The following is a 24,503-nucleotide window of genomic DNA, read 5'->3' on the forward strand; positions in this document are numbered from 1 at the left end:
GAAACCTTCTGTTAGTCGCCGCATCTTTTCATAGAAGTTAAGAGCATTTAATCTTGTATTCTTCTGCTGGCAAAAACTATTGAGTTTTTGGTATAATTTTAAGCTTTACGCGTGCCTTACCTAATCTGTACTCAAGTTATTATTGAGTTCATTACAACATTAAAATTCTTTAACTTCGCTGATGTGAATTTGTAGATTTGTGGAAAGTATACCTCTTGAAGAACTATATGTAAATATCATTGTTTGGAAGTAGGTGCATAGAACGCAATCACTCAGCGAACATTGCCACCGATTCACTTCGTTGAATGAGCAATGAGCGGCAAATGTTTGAACTTTCTTAACGGTATATGTTGCAGTCGGCTTTCGTTCACAAAAAATTTTTCTGTTATTCTGCCACCATTTTTTAATATTTACGACCAATGTTTCACATGTTTATACACACACAAACACACCCACACACACAGAGTGTCTTGAAAAAATATTTGACAGGCAACAACATGCGCTACACAAACAAAGCATCCAGTTGTAAGCACACACGCACAACCGCCGTACATTTACGGCGGCACAGCCTACATTTCGTCCACCTTCCACCACTGCCCCTGCAGCGAAACACTTCTGCTCATTGCTTTTCCGTTCGCCTGTCGCTTGGTTGACAATTGGTCGAGCCGCCGACATTGGTAGCAGAGCGCGAAACTTTTCGTCGCCTTCCATACACCACACTCCACCGCTCATGGCCGCACGCCGACGTACATCGAAGTCGATCATAGTTGTGAGTTGCGAGTTGAGGAGTGGAAATTCAATTTCACAAATTGGCAGACTTTGACTGCATATCCGCAGGAGCGTACGTGTGTTGTTGGTCGCAAGTTGGCCGTGCCGACGCATCGTACAGCTGCAGCGGAAAGCGGATGTGCCGACGGCCGTCGCCATCCGCGTTATCGTCGTGACATATTGCATCGCGTTGCATTTAGTAATTGCAAAAGTTATGAATGCAACTGGCAGTCGTGCTTTGCTCTTTATTGCCGCTGCTGCTGCCTTTGCTACCCTACTGATGATGATGAAGCTCCGCGGCAATATACTTATTCGTACTTATAGTGCGCGTAGGCACAAGATTTTCAATATTCATTGAGGATGGTCTGCATACGTGGATTTACGGATTTATGGCCGAAAGGAAAATTATGAACACTTGAAGGAAATACTTTGCTAAGTGGATGACCGAACTTTTCCTATATCTTGGAGATTATGGCTTAATGTTATATGTATGCCTCGAAGATTTTAAAGAACTGTCATAAATAGACCATAGGAATCTAACATAGAACTCAGGTCTAGCATTATTTGCACAAAACTAAAAATATGTGAATATTGGTCAAACTCAGGTTTATTATCTGAAATAACACTTTCGTTTTATGACTCCGGAATGCCAGCAATATCAAAGTTGTTCTTTGTTGATTTCAAGCTGTGAAGTTTTCCTGGAAAAAAATGAATCCAAGTCCATCTATCTTACTATTTCCAACACACTACTGACCTTTCTAGTTCATCTGCTGATACCGCATTAAATTCTTTCAGTACTGCAGTCTTTGATTTCCATCGGACGATGCTTTCAGTAAAGCCGTTCTTCATATAAAATTAATTTAGAGCGAAACTACACATTCTTCTCTTTGTCTGATCATACTTTCCATATAAGTTAAGTAAACATACGATTTGTACCAACTTATCGCTACTGGGTTTAAGCTTACTTAATACACTAAGAGTGAACGGACCAATGTGAGAGAGGAAGTAATGGATTCCTCTACATTTCCGAAGGGAAAATCTTCCATAGATACTGATACTTAGTATTATGCAGTATGCACGATTCGTACTGTTCGCTAAAGGTGCACCTCTTTCGGGACCACGACTAATAAGTACAAGTATTATCTTAATATTTGGACTTGCGCAACAGTACGTATACGTACTAAACCCTGAACTCCGTCATCTGTAGCTTTATCGAAAGGCTTTGCGGGACCTATAATTTGGCTTTTGTCATAGATCCGCTTAAGTTCTCGAGCCATTATGTCTGGCGACATTTTTACAGATATAATGCTAGCGGCTTCACGAGGCAAGGGTGTCATTCTTGCATATGTTTTTGACATTAATGCTGGTCCCCATATAGGCACGGCATAAATTAAAATTGATTGACTAACCTTGAACATAAGCGCTCTGCTGCTTCGTTTTGGCCCTCCTATGTTGGTCATGATTCTGGATAAGGCCGCATTTACACGGACAGCTTTTTCGCACATTTTCCCAATCTGGATTTTGTAGCTGAGTCTCGTGTATATCATTACATCAAGGTCGATTATGTATATATATTATGTATGTATTTGTGACCATAAGTCCTGAAATTATCAATAATTTAATAAAATTTGTTCTCATGTATTTTTACATCTTTATTTTCATTTCGAACTAAGCAGAGAGACAATTTTCAAAAACATATGACCTAATTTCATAAAATGCCTTTCATGTATGTAATTTTCTATCATAATTTTCCAGTTGATAATATTTGTTTAAGGCCTAGCACCAACCTGCCATCTTCTGAATCCTATGAACTTTTTTCATGGATTTCAGATCCTGGTGAAACCGCTCTATCTGTTCCTCACTATAATTTCTTCAATTATTCAAAAATTTATCCAGATGTTTGCGCAGATAATCTAACTTGGAGTCATATTTGCTTCCAGAGTCCTAAAATTTGTCAACATATTTTGCACGATAAATTAGTGCTTTATGGTTATTTAGGGAATTTTCTATCAATAAAAACTAGATGTCTCCACATTTGATTTTTATTAAAACCTTAAAACCTTCTGAATAATTTTTCATACATTTTCGTTAAGGATCCTGAAAGTAGAGAACACGTGATGTTTTTATATGGTACCCTGAAACAATCAAAAATCTTAATACATACTATCCTTATAACGTTTCACCTTGTTCCTACAGGGTGCGTATATACTTTATATACGAGTACAAACAATCATATGTGAAATGATTTTTCATTGCGCAAAAATCTGATTGCATTCGTATTTGTATTGTATGCTCCAAATAAAAGCCTGAAATAACCGATTTAATGGACGTGAATTCCGCGAAAGTTGTCAGTAAAAGTCGGCGGCACTTTTCTGAAAATAATGTAAGTAAGTGAATAAAAATTCCAACACATACTCATGCACAACAACATATGAGAACTTATATATGAATGGGAATATGCGTTGATATTAAAAAACGTGGTCGATTTAAGCGTCTTATTGTAGTAAGCACGTTTTATGACGTTTAAACTAATGGGATCTTTGTGGAAAAAATGTTATAGGTATATTGATGGGTATAAAGGAAGGTTATAGGCATGCACGACTTAATACGATTTTAATATCGAACTTACGTGTTCTTAAATCAAGTATAACAATATGACTTTCGAAAATTCGAATTTTCCCAAGTTAACAAATAATAACAAAAATGTGAAAATCTCTGTTCACCGCAATGTGCTCTCAATGAATTCATTGATTGATGCGATGTGATGGAAATGACACCGTCTTGTTGAGACCAAATGTCGCCAAGATCTAGAGCTTCAATTTCAGGCATCAAATATTCGGTTATCATGGCGCGATAACGCTCGCCATTGACAGTTGCGTACTCGCCGGCATCATTTTTGAAGAAATATGGAACAATGATTCCACCGGCCAACAAACCACACCAAACCATCGCTTTTTTCTGAATGAACTTTTGCTTGTTTACATACCCATTGAGCCAGAAATGGGCCTCATCGCTAAACAAAATTTGGCTCGAAAATGTCGAAGCGATGTCGCTTGTGAAGGTCGAGCGGCTTCAGTTCTTGCACAAGCATTGTATTTTGTACGCTTTCAATTTAAGATCTCGACGTAATATGCGCCAAGTCGCTGCATATGTCCGTCCGAGTTGCTGCGAACGGAGCCGTATCGACTCTCCACGGTCTTCATGTACACTCCAACTACGACTGCTATATTTTCTTCACTGCGTGCTGGACGTGGTCTATTCGTAGACAGCCAAGAAGCAATCAAGGAAGTTTACTCGTTTACTCGAAAGTAGAGTAAGTGGAAGGTATCGCCAGAAGTAAACGACTTCACTTCTACTGCATAACAGGTCCCAAAGGCTTCTAAGGCTATGAGATAGTGGGGGAAATTTCTAAGAGCAGTGTACGGCTATCACCCGAAAATGGTATCGACATTGGCAACCTTGTGCATTGACTATACAAAGATCCAGACAGGATCATGACAAGGAAGATCAAAACGCGATGGAACGTTCTACCTGGGAGAAAAACTGCAAAAGTCGTGTGTAAAACGGTAGATTAAAAATATACAAAGTTCATACTGACACTTTACGGAAGAAACTATAGGAATATGTTTAGAATGCCCACAGGTCACTTTGTGGTGGCAAGCCCTGTGCACTTGTCTCTACTGGAAGAGGTACCGCTAGTGAGGCCACAGAGTCTGTTGAAATTCGCGACAAGCGCAGGTATTATAAGGAATTACTACTCCTTATGGACTACGTCACGGCACCCCGTCTGTTATCGCAAAGAACCAAAACTGGTCTATCCGTGACTGATTAGTCTACCAGACTAACCTGACCTCAGGATTATCCGGGTTTAAAGAGACTACCTCTTCCGAAATTCACACCCATATTTTCAATGCTAAGCTTAACTTGATAAATTTTCTTTCCATTCAATTAACTTTTTTTTTGCGGATTATTTTATGGTAAATATCGTGTGTTTTACACTGTTTGTAACATTTGCTCGCTGTAACCGGCATAACCGAGTAACTAAAGAAATATGTGAATATGTTTGTTTGTATCAAAAATATCAATTTCAGTTAAAAATATCTTTGATAAATCACTTTAAAAGCCGAGTAATGAAATGTACGCCGTCCAGACACTGTCGGGACTTGAAATTCTCTTAGGTGTAAGAAAAATTATGCATATTAATCAACTTTCCTTTAAGCTAATGAATAGTGAAATATGTGCGAATTTTTGCATTGAATTTTACGCAAAAGAAATCTGGTATACGGTATATGCATTATTTGATTAGACAGGTATTCATATTTATTTAATGTGTGCCAGTCAATTTGTTAAGGAAACCCTGAAAACTACAGGAAGAGTCTGGAATAATAGTTGCTCTTGCAACTTGCATGAATCAAAGCTAGGAAAATACCTTAAGGTAAAAAAGATAATATATTTATATATATATTTCATACACTGACCGACATATTCGACATAAGATTTGTTAGAAAAACAAAAATCTTTACACATATGTATGTACTATTTGGAAGTTGAGGGTACAATCGACCCAATTTTATCTATTTGTGCCAATACGTAGGTTGCTATATATATTTCTGGCCTAATAATGTAAATAGGCATATTTATCAACGAAAATGTTTTTTTTTTTTTTTTTATATTTTTTTTTTGTCAATTGCTGTTTTGTTTCGGGCTCATATGCATAGATCCATGATTCGTCACCTGTGACGATCTTATAAACGTCTTTTGAAGCACCGCGATCGTATTTTTTCAGCATTTCTTTACACCAATCCACACGAGCCTTTTTTTGAGCGATTGTCAAATTGTGCGGGATCCAACGAGAACAAACCTTTTTTACGGACAGGTGTTCATGCAATATCGAATGTATGCTGGTGGGAGAAATGCATAGGCATGCCTCTATCTGAAGGTATGTTACATGACGGTCTTGCATTATCAGTTCACGTACGGCATCGATGTTTTCTGGCACAACCTTCACGGAATTCGTCTTTGAGCGAGCGTCGGCCACGATTGAATTCGTTGTACCAGTTTTTCACAGTTGTGTCGTGATAATCCACGTCGAAAGTTGTGAAAAATGATCGCACGAAAATGTTCACGAGTTAATTCCATTTTTTGGCCGAGATGAATTTTTTAACACCCTGTAAATAAAAAAAAAAATCACGATTAAATGACAAAACGTTCTGAGTGATGTTATGCTAAAAAATGTCAAACTTTCCAATGGAAATGTCAGATTGCACCTGGCAACACTTAGTGTTGCCCTAGGCCAGAATATATATAGCAGCCCTCGTACTACCTACTACTATATATACCACATACTAGTAAAATATTCCCTGAGATTCATTAAAGTACCTCACATACCATCACCATTCACATAAACTAGTCATCCAGACGTTATATGTTTATTATGTGGGGGCTAAGTCCAGTTTTCGTCCAATTGCATCCATTTTAGGCACAAAGATGCGCTATTATCAGTAAAACAATTTCTACCAATTTCATTGAGATAATTCACATGTTGGCCGATATTTGCGGTATCAAATCACCTGGAAGTTCGAAAATATTTGTATTAGGTACATGGGAGCTAAGCGAAGTATTGACCCGATTTAATCCACTTTTGAAACACAGACATACCATTGCCAGAAAAGGATTATCCCTGAATTTCAATTATAAAATATCTCACTCATTGACGGATATTGGCGGTAAAAAGTCAACTATAGACATAGTGCATCAAATATTCGGTACCTAGGCGATTGAACAGTTTTCTGGCATGGTTAAAAAGGAACTTAAGAAAGATGTCACGCACCAAATTTAGTCGGGCGGTTCTGTTACATGTGATTTCACCTAATTGTGGGCGGTGTCACCCCCTCGTCCAGTTTTTAAACAACAAAAAACAAGAAAAACCGTTAAATTTTGTCTAGTTCTTTCTAGACTCATATGGTGTAGAGGCAAGGACGATGACAACATTTGATGAATCGACATTACTAGTTTTCTGCTGAAGATTTATGGTCCTTTGCGCAAACGGCGAATACCGCAGTCAATGGAACGATGGGCTGTACGAGATATAGTACGACGATATTGACATAGTTCAGCGAATTAAGAGAGAGCGGCTACGCTGGTTAGGTCATGTCGACCGAATGGGTGAAAACATTCCAGTTCTGAAGTATTCGACGTAGTACCCGCCCGGGGAAGCAGAGGAAGACCACCAATCCGTTGGAAAGATCATGGTGGAGAAGGACCTGGCTACACTTGGAATCTTCATTAGGCGCCAAACAGCGAAAAGGAAGAACGACTGGCGCGCTGTTGTAAACTCGGCTATTACCGCATAAGCGGTGTCTACACCAATAAAGAAGAAGAAGATAAAGTTAAAAGAATTCGTTGCTGTGATTCCTGCCAAACACAAATTAATTGACATATGGAGTTCAAACTTCACACAAATATGAAAAAAGTTCAAACAACCAGGAAAGAAATTCGATTCGTTTCGTACGCACATCTTCTTCTTCTTAATTGGCGTGGAGGATGGAGTCATGTGTAGAAGTTCACGCAAGTGAGGAAAGTTCTCTGATCGCCATTCACTTGGAAGTGGCCATAAACGATTCTTTTACACATGGCTCAAGTAGCTCACTACTTCCGGTCTTTGATCAATATATCCTCTGGGTAGCCTAAGAACATCCGTTCGAAGGCGGGCTAATGTGAGAAGGCGAAACATCCCCTACATAGGGTTGTGCGCTGGGTTTGGGACCCGCCACGTAAAAAACAATACCAATGAAAAGTAAGCGATATGTCCGAGTCGAATTTGATCAGATGGTATATGCGGGCATACCTTTTCACGCAATATAAGTTCATAAAGTGCATATACATATACTATATTGTACTTACGAAAAACCGTTATGTACTGCCTTTCTTATAATTCAAAGTAAACTCATTTGTACAACAATAGAATCTTTCGGCAAACACATTTGCAACTTTTCACCACATAATGATTATATATGTACATATATAGTACATACATATATATATGCATATGGGAGTAATTCCGCGATAACTCTTCGATTATGCCTCACTCGTCACCAGCTCAACTCAATGTCGCAAAGGTGTGTTTGCGTGCGCGCCTGTGATGTGTATTTCAGTGCGTGGGCGAATTCCCCCACATTTGTATGTTTAGTGAAGAAATGCTCATTTATTGTGATTGAATTTGGTTTGTTTGGTTTTTGCTACGTTTGTCGTGTCTCGTGTTGTCGCGTTAACGGTCGACCAGTCGCTAGGAATTTGCCGATGCCACTATGATTGCTGCTACAGCCGTCGCCGTCGACGCCGCAACCATTGCCAACGCCAATGTCGTTGTTATTGTTATTTGCTTTTGTCAATGGCATTTCTATTTCTTTATTGAAAATAAAATTAAATGTTCCAAATACACCTACACAAACACACACGCACTTGAAGTGACAAAATTTTTCACAATTTTATGGAGGTGGATGAAAAGTGGCAGAAGAAGACGAAGAAGCATTGGAGATCCTTTGATCAGCTTGTCAACAAAGTCAAGCGGCCATGCTCGGCTTTTGCAAAGATTTCAACGCAAACAAGCAATGTTGTTCATGAAAGTTTATATGTTTGTATGTGTGCATTGCACGGTCCTTGCTCTGCCACTTCGCCAATTCTCAGCTCCCAGCTCCCACCTCCCAGCTATTTTCTTGATTGTTTGGCGTTTTGTCGTACAGCTCGTAGTTACAATTCGCCTCTTCACATAAATATGCATGTGTGTATGTATGCATATTTGTCCATGTGTGTTACCTTTTATGTGTAAATGTGTCCTTTGGGGTATGCAAAAATGCTGTTGATTTCCATCGAAAGGTTCTTATCAAGAAATGAGCACACAGACACAAAAACAAATGCACACGCCAACGAGCAATCATACCTGTGTGTGAGGAGAGTGCTGTAAGTCCCATTGATTGTATTGATCAAAAGTACACAAACGTATATATGTATAGTACATATGCATGCGTATGTATGTTTGTAGTCTGTGTATTAAATTTCGTTCGAATTCGACAATCAGTTGTGCACAATTTCCGATTTTATTTTGCCATGGAGAGTAATATACTCTACCTTTTCACACACACACGCACACATGCCCAGACATATGTACATAGAGACTATGACACATATGCATCACTGCATTCATGTGCATATTAAAATTTGATTTGCTGACAAATATTGCATGTTGTTTATTGTTTCAGTCGTTTCCACACACATACACACACGCACACGTACACATGTTCTTTTCATGCCAGAAGCAAGATGACAAGAAACACGATAAGAAATTCAATATGTATATTTTTCTGGTTGTCATGGTCATGGTACATATCTAGCAACGGTTATGAAATATTATTTGGAACGAAGTTTTGGGAAAAATGTCTGCATAACTGTTATTTGGTAAGCCAGTGACTTTTGAAAATATGTTTTCATAGTAATTCCCATAAAACCACGCTGTGAAGACAATATAGCAGCCGTAGCTGAGAGTGTACACGAAGACCCCGGGAGTCGATTCGACGCCGTTCGCAGCAACTCGGACTGACGTAAGGAACGACTTGGCGCATTTCACGTCGAGAACTTAAATTGAAAGCTTACAATATACATATTGTGCAAGAACTAAAGCCGCTCATTCTTCCCAAAGGACATCGTTTCCCTCCATGAGCTCTTGAAAAGTTATAAGAAGATCCGACGTTTTCGAGCCAAATTTTGTAAACAAGCAAATTGGCCGCATTTGGGACGAAGTGCAACCTGTAGAGATTCAAATTTCATACTGAAAAAACAACGATTTGGTGTGGTTGGTTTCAACACGACGCCACTTCCCACACATCACAACAATCAATTTATTTATTAAGAGAACACTTCGCTGAACAGAAAATTTCGAACGAGTCAACGAAAAATGAACTCAACGAATGGTACATCTGAGACGTAGACGCGACATTTGAAAGAGATAATCTTTAAAAAATAAATTTCAAAGAATGTTCTTTTGAATGATAATAAACATTCCCCCCCAATTTAAAGTTTCTGTGTTTTTTCTTTAAAAAATTAAAGATCGTCGAAATGGATCACATTTTAGTAACCACTGTAGCTCGATTAAATCTCAATGAAATTTATACCACTTTTTAAACTCTTGCAACGTAAAGCTGCAGAGTATAACAGTTTTGTTCACCTACCAATTCTATATATCGCGTGAAACTAATCGAGGTGATCCGGATGACGAGGCTAGTTCAAATATGTGACAATCTTTCTGTCCTTCTATCTTTGTAAACTGTAATTTGAGTAAAAATTGAGATATCGTAATGAAACATGATATGCACGTCCCTTAGTAAAAAATTACGAGTTCGTAGGTGAGCATAATCGAACCACTGTCATGCCCACAAAACGCCATTAATCGAAAATCTATAAAATGCCATACTTAAGTACCAAATTAATATAAACAACAGAAATTTGACACAGGGATCGCGGTAACGAGCCAACTGTGGGCTAAAATTTTTGAACTACCGACACTGTAAAAATGGATGAAATCGGAAGATAACCCCGTCCCCTCTCCATATAACGATACTGTCAAAAACTACTAAAAGGGCGAAAGCCAGAGTAAAAACTAAACAATGGATTTGGCACTGCCCTCTTTTGGGGAAAATCATACATCTCGGGACCCGCCCGAACGATTTCTACTGAATTCGGTACTTGACATTCCTCTCTCATTCATTTGTAAGTATAAAATGATCGATTACATCGGAACTTAGCTCAACCTTACTTTTTTAATTTCGATTTTTAATAAACAATCAAGTATTTGTTTTTCACCCAAAGTCTGGAAAAAATTTCCGAATTTCCGAATTTAAGAAGGTCACTTTATGCAATTGCTAGGAAGACATAGACCACTTTTTGATCGACAAAGTTTATTTATCATGGAGAAAGTGGCGCATGATATAAATCTACGAGAATCATTGGAATTTAATGAGTTATAGTGAACATTAATTTTTAGTAGTTATATGTACTCAGTAACATACAGGGAAATAAGTAGAAAATCGAAGTTTTCTTAAAAAATGAGGTCTTCAAAAACAACCGTGAATCAAAAACCTGAACTGCTATTGCGAAGTGAGGGGAAATTGTGAGAGTAATATTCTAGAATTTTTTAATTGATCTTAATCTTGAAATTATAATATATTGTTAATGTTAATTTTATTGATATGTGCTAAAAATATTGTAAATAAACTGAAATGAGACTTAATGAAGTGAATACATCAGAAATAGTTCTTTGCCTACCGATATATGTATGTGTAAGATGACGTACCCTGTACATAAGTATTTGCTTTCACTTACTAAAAGCTGACACTCAAACTAAAGTTTGTCTGCCTGTACTCTACACTTTGCTCGTACAAATACGTAAGTACGAACACTTACAAACAACACTATTAACCAAATTCCCTTATTTCTCGTCAATTAATTAATTTCTATTCTATAAATTACAAAAAAAAAAACAATTTATCAATTGTCAGATCTCCAACAAAAGCAATATCCGGCAGTTAGTTTCATTTATACATAAGTATGTATGTATGTATTTCGAAAATATTGACATTGTTTGAAACAGAGCTTAAGTTGTGTTAAGCTATTTGTATTTGCTGAAAACTGCACAATGTTGCCTTTTGAAAACCGTTATAGAGTTGCAGAAGCTTCAAAGTAACATAATATAATAAACAGCATAGGATTTACGAAGTTTGTAACGTCGAGAAGGAAACGTCGAAGATTCTAAAAGGCGCGTTCCAAAGTAAACAGGACTTTTTGAATCTAGCGCCGCCTGGTGGGGCAATCTATATGTCGACTGGCGTGTTAGAATCTGCTATCTTTATCGATTGTCTGGTGAGAATTTCATAACATTTCATTGATTGGAAGTGAAGTTATTGCGTTTTAAGTGTCAGTATGTTTGTGTTATCGGCGTGAAAATGAGCTTCGAACAAAGAGCCAATATTAAATTTTGTTTTAAAATTGTTAAAACTTTTACCGAAACGTTTCAATTGATGAAACAAGTTTATGGCGATGATTGCCTATCCCGTAACAGAGTGCACGAGTGGTTTCAATGTTTTCAAAGTGGTCGTGAAGACAGAAAAGACGATCAACATGTGGGCCAATCAAAATCCGTGTTCACGGGAAATTCCATCGAAACTGTGCGTGAAGTCATCAAAAATCAGCAGAAATCATTATTGAAATTCATGGACATGGAATTGAACATCTCCAAAACATCGATTTATCGCATTTTGACCGAACATTTGGGCTTACGAAAGGTGTGTGCACGGTTTGTTCAGCACAAATTGACTGACGACCAAAGATTGCTCAGAATCCAATATTCGAAGGACGATTATTTGACCAAAAATCACATTTTAACCATTAACCACTCCCCGTATTCACCTGATATGGCACCGTGCGACTTCTTCCTTTTCTTGTTTCCATGAAAGGAAAGCGTTATGCAGACGTAGAGACCATTCAAAAGGCTGGCACTGGCATACTGGAGCTAAAACACTCGTTCGACATGCATTTGGACCGTGCAAAAAGTTGTATTGACGCAGAAGGACACTATTTTGAATAAAATAAATTGATTTTGCCGAAAAAACCATTTGTTCTGTTTTTTTTTTTAATCCTGTTTACTTTGGAACGCACCTTGTATAAAGAATAGCCTTGAGTCAATTTAGCCTTGTCCGTTTGTCTATTCATCTGTATATATGGGAACTAGTCTCTAAGTTTTTCAGATATCGGTCTGAAATTTGTCGATATTTACCGATAAAAAACAAGATGCAGATCTCTTTATACTCTCATATTAAATAAGAAACGCAGCCGCAGAAGGGTATTACAGCTTCGGTTCAAACGAAATTAAAGTTTTTTCTTGTTTTGTTTCCGTTAGGAGGTTTTCTCGGCATTATTCTCACCACAGAGACCTCTTTCAAAAAAGGTGAATAAGAACTGGCCCCATAGCCGCCATTTTGTATCAAAAAGGAAAGAGGGAAATTCAATACCATTTTCTTACCCGCACAATAAGTTGGTTAAGATCTTCACTAAGCTCATAAAAAGTTCGTGAGCTACTAAAAAACTTTTATTAATAAATTAATAGTTTAGCTTCTGGTGCAAAAATTGTAAAATCTGACTTACATCGTTATAGTAAAAAGCATAACCATATAAAGCGATACAAAACACTTTCCAACGCATAGACATACATAAACCGTTACATATTCACATGTGGCCAATGCCAATTCATATTGCCCTACTTCAAAGTGTTGCATTTCTCATTTCCGTTTATTAACTGTACTTAATTAGCTGTTGTATTCGCCGCACTCAATCAAATCTGCATATTTGGATATGTATGTATGTATGAATGCAGATGTAGATATTTATTGTCATGACGCGTAGTATGTAGGCAGTCCTGTCCAGCATCGTAGTAGAAAACTAATATCTTGTTAAACAACATTTTTGGGGTCTTCTACTGACACCCCCAACACCATCATGCATGTACATACATATGTACATATGTAAGCATTTATGCTCGTTTGTATGCGTGTGGAGTGATTGTGACGTTTTGTTTGGTCTGGTTTCCAATTTAACCAATTTAATTCGAAAATAATTGCTCGAATTATTTGTTAGAAATGCACAAAGCATCCTTATGCTTGATTGCTTGCACACAACAGCAACAACCCATTTTCGAGTTCAAATTTCCTTGTTGCCTGTTATTTTGTAATGCTCTTTTAATTATATCGTATTATTTTTCGCATTGTGAACACAACACAGAGACACATGTACATCTATTAATATAAAATAATTTTTTGCTATCAGGTTTTTTTGCAATTTTAGCAACAATACATTGTTAGCATCTCCGAAAATTTTTGGTTGAGTATCGTTGTTGTCATGGCAAGACAGAGATCTCATTATTTAAATACATATGTATGTATACTACTATGAACAAAAAATAGTAAGACTGTGTTCACAATTTCAAAATTCTTAATTTATTCTTCAAAATCTATGTCGTCCCCCTCAAAGTAATCTCCCTTTGCATGAATACAAATGTGCTAACGTTTTTTCCAATCCTCTAAATACAAATTCCTAATTGCCTTCAATTCACGCAGAGATTCACGTTTCTATTGATTCAAGACGGATCCTGAAATGGGTTTGCTGAATAGGCAGAAGTAACGCGGAGCTAAACCAAGCGAATACGATGGTTGCAACACGATATTGTTTGAAAATTTGGCGAAAAGCTCACGAAGAACCAATGCAGTATGTGACCGGTCATTAACATGGTACAAAACCCATGAGCTATCGGCCAATAATCCGGTCTACTTTTACTAATAGCTTCTCGCAAACGACACATAACACCATAACACTCAAATAGTATTCCTTGTTGACAGTTTGGCCTGTCGAAAGGAATTCAGAGTGCACCATACCTTGACAATCGAAGAAAACTGTCAACATAACCTTAAAACAAATAAAGCGACTTTTAAGTTCGGAAAGTTTAAAGTTAATCGAAAACAAAATATATCATAGAAGGAAATATAATTGGAAATTTAAAGTTCTTATTTATTTTAGGCTAAAGACATTTCCCAAATATTTTTAAGTAGCTCTACCGAAGGTTCAACTGGCTATAGTGTATAGGAGGCTATAATATAACAAAATATAGCTTGTACAAGAATTGAATCCGCTCGACCTTTCCAAGCGAGATCGCTTTATTCTATGGGCTCTTGAAAGGTTTTAAGAAGATCCGACGTTTTGGAGCCAAATTTTGTTCAGCGATGTGATCCTTTTTTGGGACGAAAAGCAACCTTAAGAGATTCAAAAGCTGTAATTTCATCCAGAAAAATAACGGTTTAGTGTGCTTTGTGGGCCTGTGGGAAAACATCGGTACATATTTCTTCAAAAATGATGCCGGTGACAACGTAACCGTCAATGGCGACCGATATTCCGCCATGATAACCGACTATTTGATGTCTGAAATTGAAGCTCGTCATCTCGGCGACATTTGGTTTCAACAAGACGGAGCCACTTCTCACCCATCACATCAATCAATGGATTTATTGAAGGAACACTTTGATGAACAGGTAATTTCACGTTTTGAACCGGTCGATTAGCCAACAAGATCGTGGGATATCACTCTTTTAGACAATTTCCTTTGGAGATATGTAAAGTCTAAAGTCTATACAGACAATCCTACTTCAATTCAGGCCTTGGAGTTAAACTTCACGCTTGTTATTCGCCAGTTACCAGTCGAAATGTTCGAACGAGTAATCGAAAATTGGACTCAACGGATGAACCATCTGAGACCTAGTCGCGGCCCACATGTCAAAGAGATAAGCCTAAAAAAATAAATGCCAACGAATTTTCTTTTGAATGGTAATAAACTTTCCCCATGAAATTTGAAGTTTCTGTGTTTTTACGCACCAAGACCAAAATAACCTTCACACATCAATTTCTTATAACATAAAAATGTATAATAAGATTTGTATTAGTATCTTCATTTTTATCGATCCGTTGTTTTATGATACAGCTATATCCAATAGTGGTCTGATCTGAGCGTTATGTTCGGCTATAATAGCGTTATCCTGTAAATTAAGCTATGCCAAATTTTGTAAAGATATGTTGTTAAATAAAAACGTCTTCAAAACAAGAACTTGATTCTTAATTTTGATCGATCAGTATAACACCTGCATCCTATTATGAACCGATATCGACGGTTCCGATAAATGAGCAGCTGTTTGGGAAGAAAAAAATATGCTACATTTCAGATCGTTATTTCAAAAACTGAGGGACTAGTTCCCGTATACAAAGACAGATATGGTTAAATGGACTCAGCCTCCGACGTTTTATTATGAATATTATAAACTTCGTGACAAACGTAAAGTACCCTGTCCAGAGTATAAACACATTGATATTTTTGTTGTAGCTGAAATTGTTGAGGTGTTGACAGTACTTAGCGGAATAAAAATTAGAGTCCATTCCGTTAACATTGAGCCTACTCTGAAAAACCCACTATGAGCTATGTAGTTCGAGCTATTAAAATTACTATAAAACAAGAAAAAACGTTAACTTCGGCTGCACCGAAGCTAATATACCCTTCACAGATTACATTGGTGCCTTAGAAAATAATTTATACCAAATTTCGTAAATATATCTTGTCAAATGCAAAAGTTTTCCATACCAGCATTTGATTCCGATCATTCAGTTTGTATGGCAGCTATATACTATAGTAAGCCGATCTGAACAATTTCTTCGGAGATTACATTGCTGCCTTAGAAAATAATCTATACCAAATTTGGTGAAGATACATTGTCAAATGTGAAAGTTTTCCATACAAGAACTTGATTCCGATCGTTCAGTTTATATGGCAGCTAAATGTTATAGTGGTCCGATATCGGCCGTTCCGACAAATGAGCAGCTTCTTGAAGAGAAAATGACGTTTGCAAAATTTCAAAAGGATATCTTAAAAACTGACGGACTAGTTCGTATATATACAGACAGACGGACGGACAGACGGACAGACGGACAGACAGACAGACAGACAGCCGACATGGCTAAATCGACTCAGCTCAACATACTGATCATTGATACATATATATACTTTATAGGGTCTCCGACGCTTCCTTCTGGGTGTTACAAACTTCGTGACAAACTTAATATACCCTGTCCAGGGTATAATGACTTAAATGAATTTAAGTTTGAAGAAGAGTATTAAAACAATAAAAATAAAATTGAGTTTCCGCCAGTAATTAGGCAATGTTTCCAGCAACCAAGAGCTTGAGGCGTTATGACAAAGCTACGAAATACCCCTCTCCCGCAGGACCACAATGTATTTACTGTGACAGCATAAAGCTTTACGCCATCTACGACTTGGCTTGCACTCCCACACACATGACGTGTGTACATATGTATATTTACAGACATTTACAGTTTGGTTACATCTCAACAATACACTAACAACAATTTGTCCCAATTTAACACTTCATAGCCGCGACGTGTAGCATTACCACGGCGCCTTAAGTGTTTCGCTATATGAACATACAGACATACATACATACATGCGTGCATGTGTGCTTAAGTTTGTGCGTCCAGCGAACATGAAAATAAAAAATGGAATTAATTTCAAGCGATTTCCTTCCGGCAAACAGCGTCGTGATGAACACATCAAAAGTGACAGCAGGCCAGCAGCGATGGAATGTAATGCAACTGTTGCACAACATTGTAAAACCGAAATACACACACACTTTTATACATAGATATGTCCACAATGCAATGCAGTACGTGAAGCCATGCTCTCCATTTACACACGAAGATCAACAACGCTTGACGGTTGACGGACATTCCTTGCTGCAACTGCGAAGGAGCATCTTAGCGGTGTGTGTGGCCAAGTGTATGACGAGACCGTCACCCAATTGCTGTTATAGCATTTACATCAGACTTATCAGTTTTATGATGCAATTTCAGCAAGTGAGTGACAAAGTGACACTTTCGTTCCAAACATTTTGAGGTTATCACAAAAAGTGTCCGGTTTATAAATATACAGAGAACCAAAAGAACTTGTACTGAGAGATGTTTGACCTTGAACGTATGTTTAACAATTTAAATGCAGTTATCAAGTAAGTACCGTTATTTTTGTCCATGGTATCTAACTCAAATATTAATTATTTTCTAGTTTAACAGAGAAATTAAGAGATATTTTTAAGTTATCCAACATTGACAAAAGAAAGAAGAGGCAATATTTGGCAATTATATGGAGTAAAGGCACCCGGATATTATTTTTTGTTATATGGGGGCTGTGTCAAGTTTTCGGCCATTTTAGACACAATGGTACACTGCTGTCAGCTCTCTCATTTTCATTGAGGTATATGGGGACCCAGGTAAGTACAGACCCGATTGAATCCTTTTTAAATCACACAGATACTAATATCAGTAAACGGTTCTTTCTGAATTTGAATTGTAAGAAATTTAAAATGGTGTCCATTTTCGCACTATAATATGGGAATATGAGAAGAATTCCACAGACTAAGCTTAATCGAAATCGAAACTAACCTTTAAGGAACCTTGTGAATATTTTAGATAAAGCTTACTAAATAGATTAGGCATTTTTGAGTTTCTTTCATCAAAACACTACCGCATACACATCTCAACACCTGTTAATATTGTAAATGCATTGATGTTGTCAAAAAAAGATTTTGAACTCGCACTGGGCTAAAACGCACCTCACTCTCATTGAGACCCCTTAACACATAGCGGCAAGAGAAGCATTCGCGCATTCCCCACCTAACCAACCAAAGTGGTATTAACTGAAGCAGGTCTTGCTAATATTCATCATAGAACAAAATTCAACACAATGATGCTCATACCAAAGTTTCTCCAGTGTAAAAACTCGTTGTTGTTTAATCTATTGAAAACAAATCGTAAAATCAACAAACCATCTACGATCATAAAATGCTTGAATAGTTATTATCAATCAGCTTCATATGACTTCGACACCGCAACGCATATAAGTTAACACTTATCCGCACTGCCTGATACTGAAATCGTCTATAATAAGTACGCTCTTCAAATTTCAAAAAACAACTAGCAACTCCGAGCAATACAGGGTTTGTCCAGAAAGTAATAGGACTGAGTCGATTTAAAAAAATTTATTGAACCAATCGTTATAATTCTTTAAAAACTTTCAAAATAGGCTTCTTCTGCGTCGATGCAGCGCTGCCAGCGCGATTTCCAAGCTTTGAAAGCGTTACGGAAGGCATTCTCCGGAATAGCCTCGAGAGCCGAGATGCATGCTACTTGGATTCCCTTTGTCGTCTCAAAATGCTTGCCTTTCATCGGCCCTTTTAGGCAAGGAAACAAAAAAAGTCCGGGGGGCCACATCTGGACACCACACCACTTCTTGCTAAAGCAACATCTGAGTAAGCCTGCTTGATTGTGCTTGTATTAAACGTCTCTGTCGCAGATTTACCGAGTTTCACACAGAATTTAATCGCGGACCTCTGACGAACGAACGGTGCATTTCCGGCTTGCACCACTCACGGAAACACGTCACACGAAAATGTTTGTTCTGACTCTCCAGGTGATCGGAGACAACTGACCAGCCGCTCGTTCGTTAGCTAAGAACACCCTCTACCGAATCCAGTCGGTGCGCGCACGCCCCGAATTACAGTCGCGGCGAAAGAAATCAGTCCTATTACTTTCCGGAAAAACCCTTTATATCTAGCTAGTCAATGAAGCAATAGAAGAGTACAAACTAGAGTGGATATTAATATACATACATATGTATGTACATCAAGTAATCCAAATCAGAGAACTACACTTCGCTTGCGGTAACAAACAACCAAGGTGTCACCATAACTGTCGAAATTTTACCAACGAACTGTTCGATTTGACGCACAACTCGAAAATAAATATATCATATGTACCGATAGCAAATCGACAATTAACGGTTTTTTAAATGGGACAAATAACACAGTGTTGATCAACAATATAAAATAAATTTCATACCAACACAAAACCAGACCCATTTGCTTCGCTGCCTTATCCATTCTGGAGAAAGCAGAACTAACGGCGCGGTTGATTAGGCCAATGATATCGATGTCATCAGCATACGCCAGCAGCTGTACACTCTTATAGCGGATTGTAAATTCTCGGTTTAGTTCTGCAGCTCGAATTATTTTCTCCAGAAGTAGGTTGAAGAAGTCACACGAAAGAGAGTCGCCCTTTCTGAAACCTCGTTTTGTATCGAGCGGTTCGGAGAGGTTCTTCCCGACCTTGACGCAGCTTTTAATGTTGTTCAACGTCAGCTTACGCAGCCGTATCAGCTTTGCGGGGATACCAAGTTCAGAGATAGCTGCATAGCGGCAGCTCCTTTTCGTGCTGTAAAAGGCGGCTTTAAAACCGATTAATAAAACGATGTTATAAGACGACATTGACATAGTTCTGTGAGATAAGAGACCGCGACTAGGTCATGTCGTCCGAATGGATGATAACGCTCCAGCTCTGAAAATATTCGACGCAGTACCCGCTGGAGAAAGCAGAGGAAGAGGCAGACCTCCACTCCATTGTAAAGACCAGGTGGAGAACGATCTGGCTACACATTGAATCTCGAATTGGCATCAAATAACGGAAAGGAAGAACGATTGAAGAAGAAGTGGGTATGATCAGGTGGATTCGTATTAAATGTACTTGAATCGGGATATCGATTTGTCATCATTGCATTCGCGAGTTGGTTCACGCCTCACTGCTGACAGTCATAACTTTGAGGTCGTAGATAATTCTTAAGAATCTTTCTCTTTTCAACAAGACAATGCCAGAATCCATACGGACAGAGCAACGAAAACGTGGCTTCAACATAATTATATCGATCTTTTGGAATGACCAACTGATGTAAGTCCTATTGAGAACATATGGGGATTTCTGGTAAGAAAGGATTACGAGGATTATCGTAGAAGTAATACAATTACTAAGCTTTTTTTTTTATAGAATTGTTAGAGTTATCATAGAGCTTTAAAATAACATCATTCGTCTTTGGAATGGGAACACATTTTTTCAGTATTTCGCAGAAATACAATATCGTTATAGCAATGAAACAAAGTGTATGTATCTGTATGTAGTTACACATTCTTCTTTTAATGCATACGGAGCTTAATCTATTTATTGTAGTTAACTTATAAATCTTAAATAACTGATTAAATCTTAACTATTACTCTTTTCTACATAATCGACTTATGCCCTCCTTGCTGCTCGTCGTTCATAATAACGTTGAACGGCCGCTTCATAAACTTCCCCAACAGTACGTTTCTTCCATATCGCACTCTTATCTATTTTAACCTTGGGTTTTACATCGACCAAATCACTTTCGCTTGATACTATTGGGGCAAGTTTCTCAGTTTTTGAATCGTTCTCTTCGATCTTTTCGTCAGGTTTTTCTTTCTTTATTGCATCCAAATTTATAGCAGTTGTGGTTGCACTATTGTTCGCCATTAATCCTTTGGTCTTATCAACCATTTTATCTCCTACAGCTTCTTTAGAGGTCTCTTCATCATCAGATGATGAATCAATACTAAAGTCCGAATCTGCATCTATATTATTTGATAAATGCACCTTTTTACTCTCGTTTTCTGCATTTTCTCCGTCATCCTCTTCCATCTCATCGGAAGCACGGCGCTTACGGTAGGTTCGTTGTTGTGGTACTTTGCCAGACTTTATTGGTTTATATGCTATATCATCTTCATCTCCTGCAGATGTAACAACGAGTAGATCCGGTTTCTTAACCTCTTTTGTTGAACCTGTTTTCTGTTCAAATAAATGCCGATAAAATCCATCTAAATCTTTCTGCTTTGTCACATCCCCTATTGCTTCTAGGTACTCATCGCGTTTTTCTTGCTCCTGCAGTTTTCTCATCTCTTCCAACTTCTTTCGATAAGTAGAGGTTACAAAACTTTCTTTGTCTTTGAATTCCTCACCCTCCTGTTCACGTTCTTTTTGGACTTGCCTCTCCACCCTCAGTTCGTTTTCCAACTTACGACGTTCAGCAAACTCCATTAAGCGACCAATATATTTGGGCTTCTTCGGTTCTTTGCTTTTAACTTCTTGTTCCTGTTCTCTCTTATTTTCCATTTCGTCATAAAGTTCATCATATTGGAAAACCGTGGGATCTTCCTTTAATGCCTTCTCTTGCATTGTACGTGCAATTCTCCGCTCCATCAAACTAGGTCCCTGTACTATACTTGTGCGCGGTTTAAATTGTGGTCTACTTTCGTCGTCCGAGGAGCTTTCATCAAATATAGATGGCTTAGATATTGGCCGAGCAGCTGTTGACGACTCATCTTGTTTCTTCTGTTGTCCAGGAATGATGAGACCATATCTACAAATATTAAAAAAAAATTAAATGCACAATAATACTTGATTTTACTTCCACTTACTGTTTTGACATTTTGCAAAATAAGACTCACCTAGAGATGGTAAAGGGAAGACATTATCGATATTTACATATGTTGTAAATATCTAATGTATTGTTATCGAATTGTAATTTATAGGCGAATGCATAAAAAATCTATTACTGACATGTAAAAAAAGTTCGATACAACTGGAGTTTGGTAAGCTTTCAATCTTTCTATGATACCCGTCGGGCCAATTGTACAGCTGAACTTCCCTAATTCGAAACACCATAATTCACCAAAAAATCGGGTTCTGGATGGAAATTTGTATGAAATTTGATTTCTATTGCCAACTCAAGAGTTCGAGTCATGGAGAACTTCGAGTTATGGAAGTTCAACTGTAATTTCAACGCTGAATCTTATACGAACAAGTTTTATTTTGAACAATATATAGCCTTTTTATTACACTTATTATTATGTATAAACACAACTAAATTGATTTAAATATACTGACGAATTCTAGTGTATTTAATGTCAAATCCTAAAACAAGTTCACAATGTAAAGAAAATTATCTCCTCATCAAAGAAGGCAGCTCCGCTACAGGCTACCACAACCGCAGTTTAAAATGCAGCACATCTAGATATATACATATACTTAATTATGTAATATTTAGAATAGTTTCCAGTATTGTTTCACTTTGTCATCATGTGGTAAATATAAAGACTGTGGTCGTTCAAAAGCTAAAGCATACTGTTTGCTCTTTTTAGCAATCTCCTGATCAAAAATCTAAAAACATAAAGCAATCAAAAACTTTATCATTATGATATGCAAATTCATCCAAAATTTACTTACGTCGTCTTCTTTCAATTCTAATACGGAAGACAAATCCCACTCTGTAGTTGGTAAAGGTTGGGATATAAAACGTGCCGCATTCGCCACTGCTGGGATAGCATGCCTCTGTAAGGATACCACTTCCCATAATGAACTATCTAACGCATTTGACTTTGTTGGATCGCGTTCCTCCATGATGAAGGGGTCGCGCGAAACTAGGAGTTTAAATGAAATATGAACACAGTAAACATTTTTAAACAAATTTGGCATACCTTCAATTGCTGCCTGAGCGCAAATAAGCCGTTTTAAACCGGCATGACGTAATATCAAATTGCCAATAAAATGTAAAATAATTATAGAATCTTGTGGCGGTGCGATTAGACTTAATCGTGCCAGACGTTTAACAAATGCGGCTACTAAATTTTCAGGCAAATGTGTTGAGCTTAAGAAAATGTCCGCCAGATAAAACAGACGTGCCTTAAATTTGGTATGGAAAATTTCTGGTTCAAACATAGAATACAGCTTTTCATAAATATTTGGATACGTAATATTATGCTTCTGTATCAGAGTGAAAATGCCTTGCAGTGCAAGTAAGCTAACGGGACCGCCTAAAATATAAAGGTGATGATATTTTTTACTATCAGAAAATAAAATATTTTTACCGCAATCAAGTGAGTCCATTAGAAAATCTGTTAATAATATAGGTTTTTCCAAGTGTGGCAAAACTCGCTCCAACAATATTATGAGCATTTGTCTATGTACAGGCTCCTGTATACCGTCGGTCCATTGCATTAGGCACATCCATACTTTGTTAATACATTTTTTCACTGGCGCGTAGTCAAAACATTCGGGTTGTGAAGATTCTCCGCTGGATTGCGTTATGCACAACAGTTTTTGTTGGTCGTGCAGGTCTTTGGTCACAGGCAAAACATTTATAAGTTCCAAATAATTACATGCAAAAACGTCATTAGCAAAGGCAGCCCGTGTAGCTAGTTGCTGCATTAATTTCCAACTGTAGAACACCACATCCAAATATTCGGAATACTCTTTGAAACGCTGAAGCAGAGTGCTTTGTGATTTCGTTCCTGATACTAGCTTCTGTAAAATACTACGTAGACGTTGCTTCGGAAATTTACAAGGTTCATCGCACTTATCTAAGGGATGTTTGCCTTCTGCTGCCAATAACTTCATGCTTGATACCAAGGCTTGTGCCGCTTCTGCGGGTTTTTCACTTTCAAAAGAGCTAAGTATTAAACTCATTGCTTCCTCGTAACGTTGTCGCAGCCATTCGCGGTATTTGGTATCTGCACTTTCATCTGTAGGCACAAAATAAGAATTAAATGTTTTTGTAAAATATATACAAACATATACATATATGTGATTAATGTATATACGAAATTACCTTTCGGTTTCAGAGGCACACCCGCTATACACATTTCTCGGCGCTTTAAAACTTCCACGAACACAACCTCCAAGGTTAACACAGCAGCAGTAATAGATTGCTTTTCTTTTACGCAATGCTGGACAATAATGCATTTTAATTAATACGAAAAATTCCAAAATATATTTATGTTTTTCAACTATGGCGAAGGGTACATGAAAATATATATACCTGAAAGTGTGCAATGATATCCAAAAGATTGTTAGCATTGCGTCGTGAATTAAGGAAATCGTTAGCCTTTGCACGCAACTCCTTCGATATTTGGCTACGTATAGCTCCGGGATTAGCAAGTGATGCGGCTGAACCTGCAGCCGTAGCCATTTTACGCAAGTAAGTGTCAACAAATAAAGTAGTTTTAAGTTTGTGTAATAAAACTTTTCTCAGTTTGCGAATTTAATTAAATAGTAATTTGTTTTTTAATGTAATAATCTGCACAACAAAATCGTGTTTGATTAGTAAAAGTGAGAAAAAAGTAAAAATCAGAGATAAAGTAATAATCATGGACAATGTGTAGTACGACAACAATTTCATAAAAATGTGT

At 37.5% G+C, this 24,503-nt stretch overlaps 3 protein-coding genes across 4 annotated transcripts in view; 1 reads left to right on the forward strand and 2 right to left on the reverse strand.

Annotated features, from left to right (window-relative positions):
* The window catches only part of LOC126759912 (ADP,ATP carrier protein), a 195,099-nt gene that overhangs the window by 142,519 nt on the left and 28,077 nt on the right, over positions 1 to 24,503 (forward strand). The window lies entirely within an intron of this gene.
* On the reverse strand, positions 20,409 to 21,771 carry LOC126759909 (nuclear speckle splicing regulatory protein 1). The gene is made up of 2 exons (XM_050475095.1): positions 21,735 to 21,771; positions 20,409 to 21,676 (listed from the first exon to the last, which is right to left on the reverse strand). The coding sequence occupies exons 1-2, from the start codon at positions 21,743 to 21,745 to the stop codon at positions 20,536 to 20,538; spliced, it is 1,152 nt and encodes a 383-aa protein (XP_050331052.1). The 5' UTR covers positions 21,746 to 21,771; the 3' UTR covers positions 20,409 to 20,535.
* Positions 22,109 to 24,437, reverse strand: LOC126759908 (nucleolar complex protein 4 homolog A). 2 transcript variants are annotated; one of them, XM_050475093.1, is made up of 6 exons: positions 24,134 to 24,435; positions 23,924 to 24,041; positions 23,184 to 23,837; positions 22,794 to 23,129; positions 22,543 to 22,736; positions 22,109 to 22,476 (listed from the first exon to the last, which is right to left on the reverse strand). In XM_050475093.1, exons 1-6 carry the CDS (start codon positions 24,281 to 24,283, stop codon positions 22,360 to 22,362), a joined length of 1,569 nt encoding a protein of 522 aa, XP_050331050.1. In that variant the 5' UTR covers positions 24,284 to 24,435; the 3' UTR covers positions 22,109 to 22,359. The 2 variants fall into 2 exon arrangements, with proteins under 2 accessions (XP_050331050.1, XP_050331049.1); XM_050475092.1 differs by having other exon boundaries at positions 22,543 to 23,129; positions 24,134 to 24,437.

Source organism: Bactrocera neohumeralis, chromosome 5 (genome assembly GCF_024586455.1).
Source record: "Bactrocera neohumeralis isolate Rockhampton chromosome 5, APGP_CSIRO_Bneo_wtdbg2-racon-allhic-juicebox.fasta_v2, whole genome shotgun sequence".
Classification (NCBI taxonomy): domain Eukaryota; kingdom Metazoa; phylum Arthropoda; class Insecta; order Diptera; family Tephritidae; genus Bactrocera; species Bactrocera neohumeralis.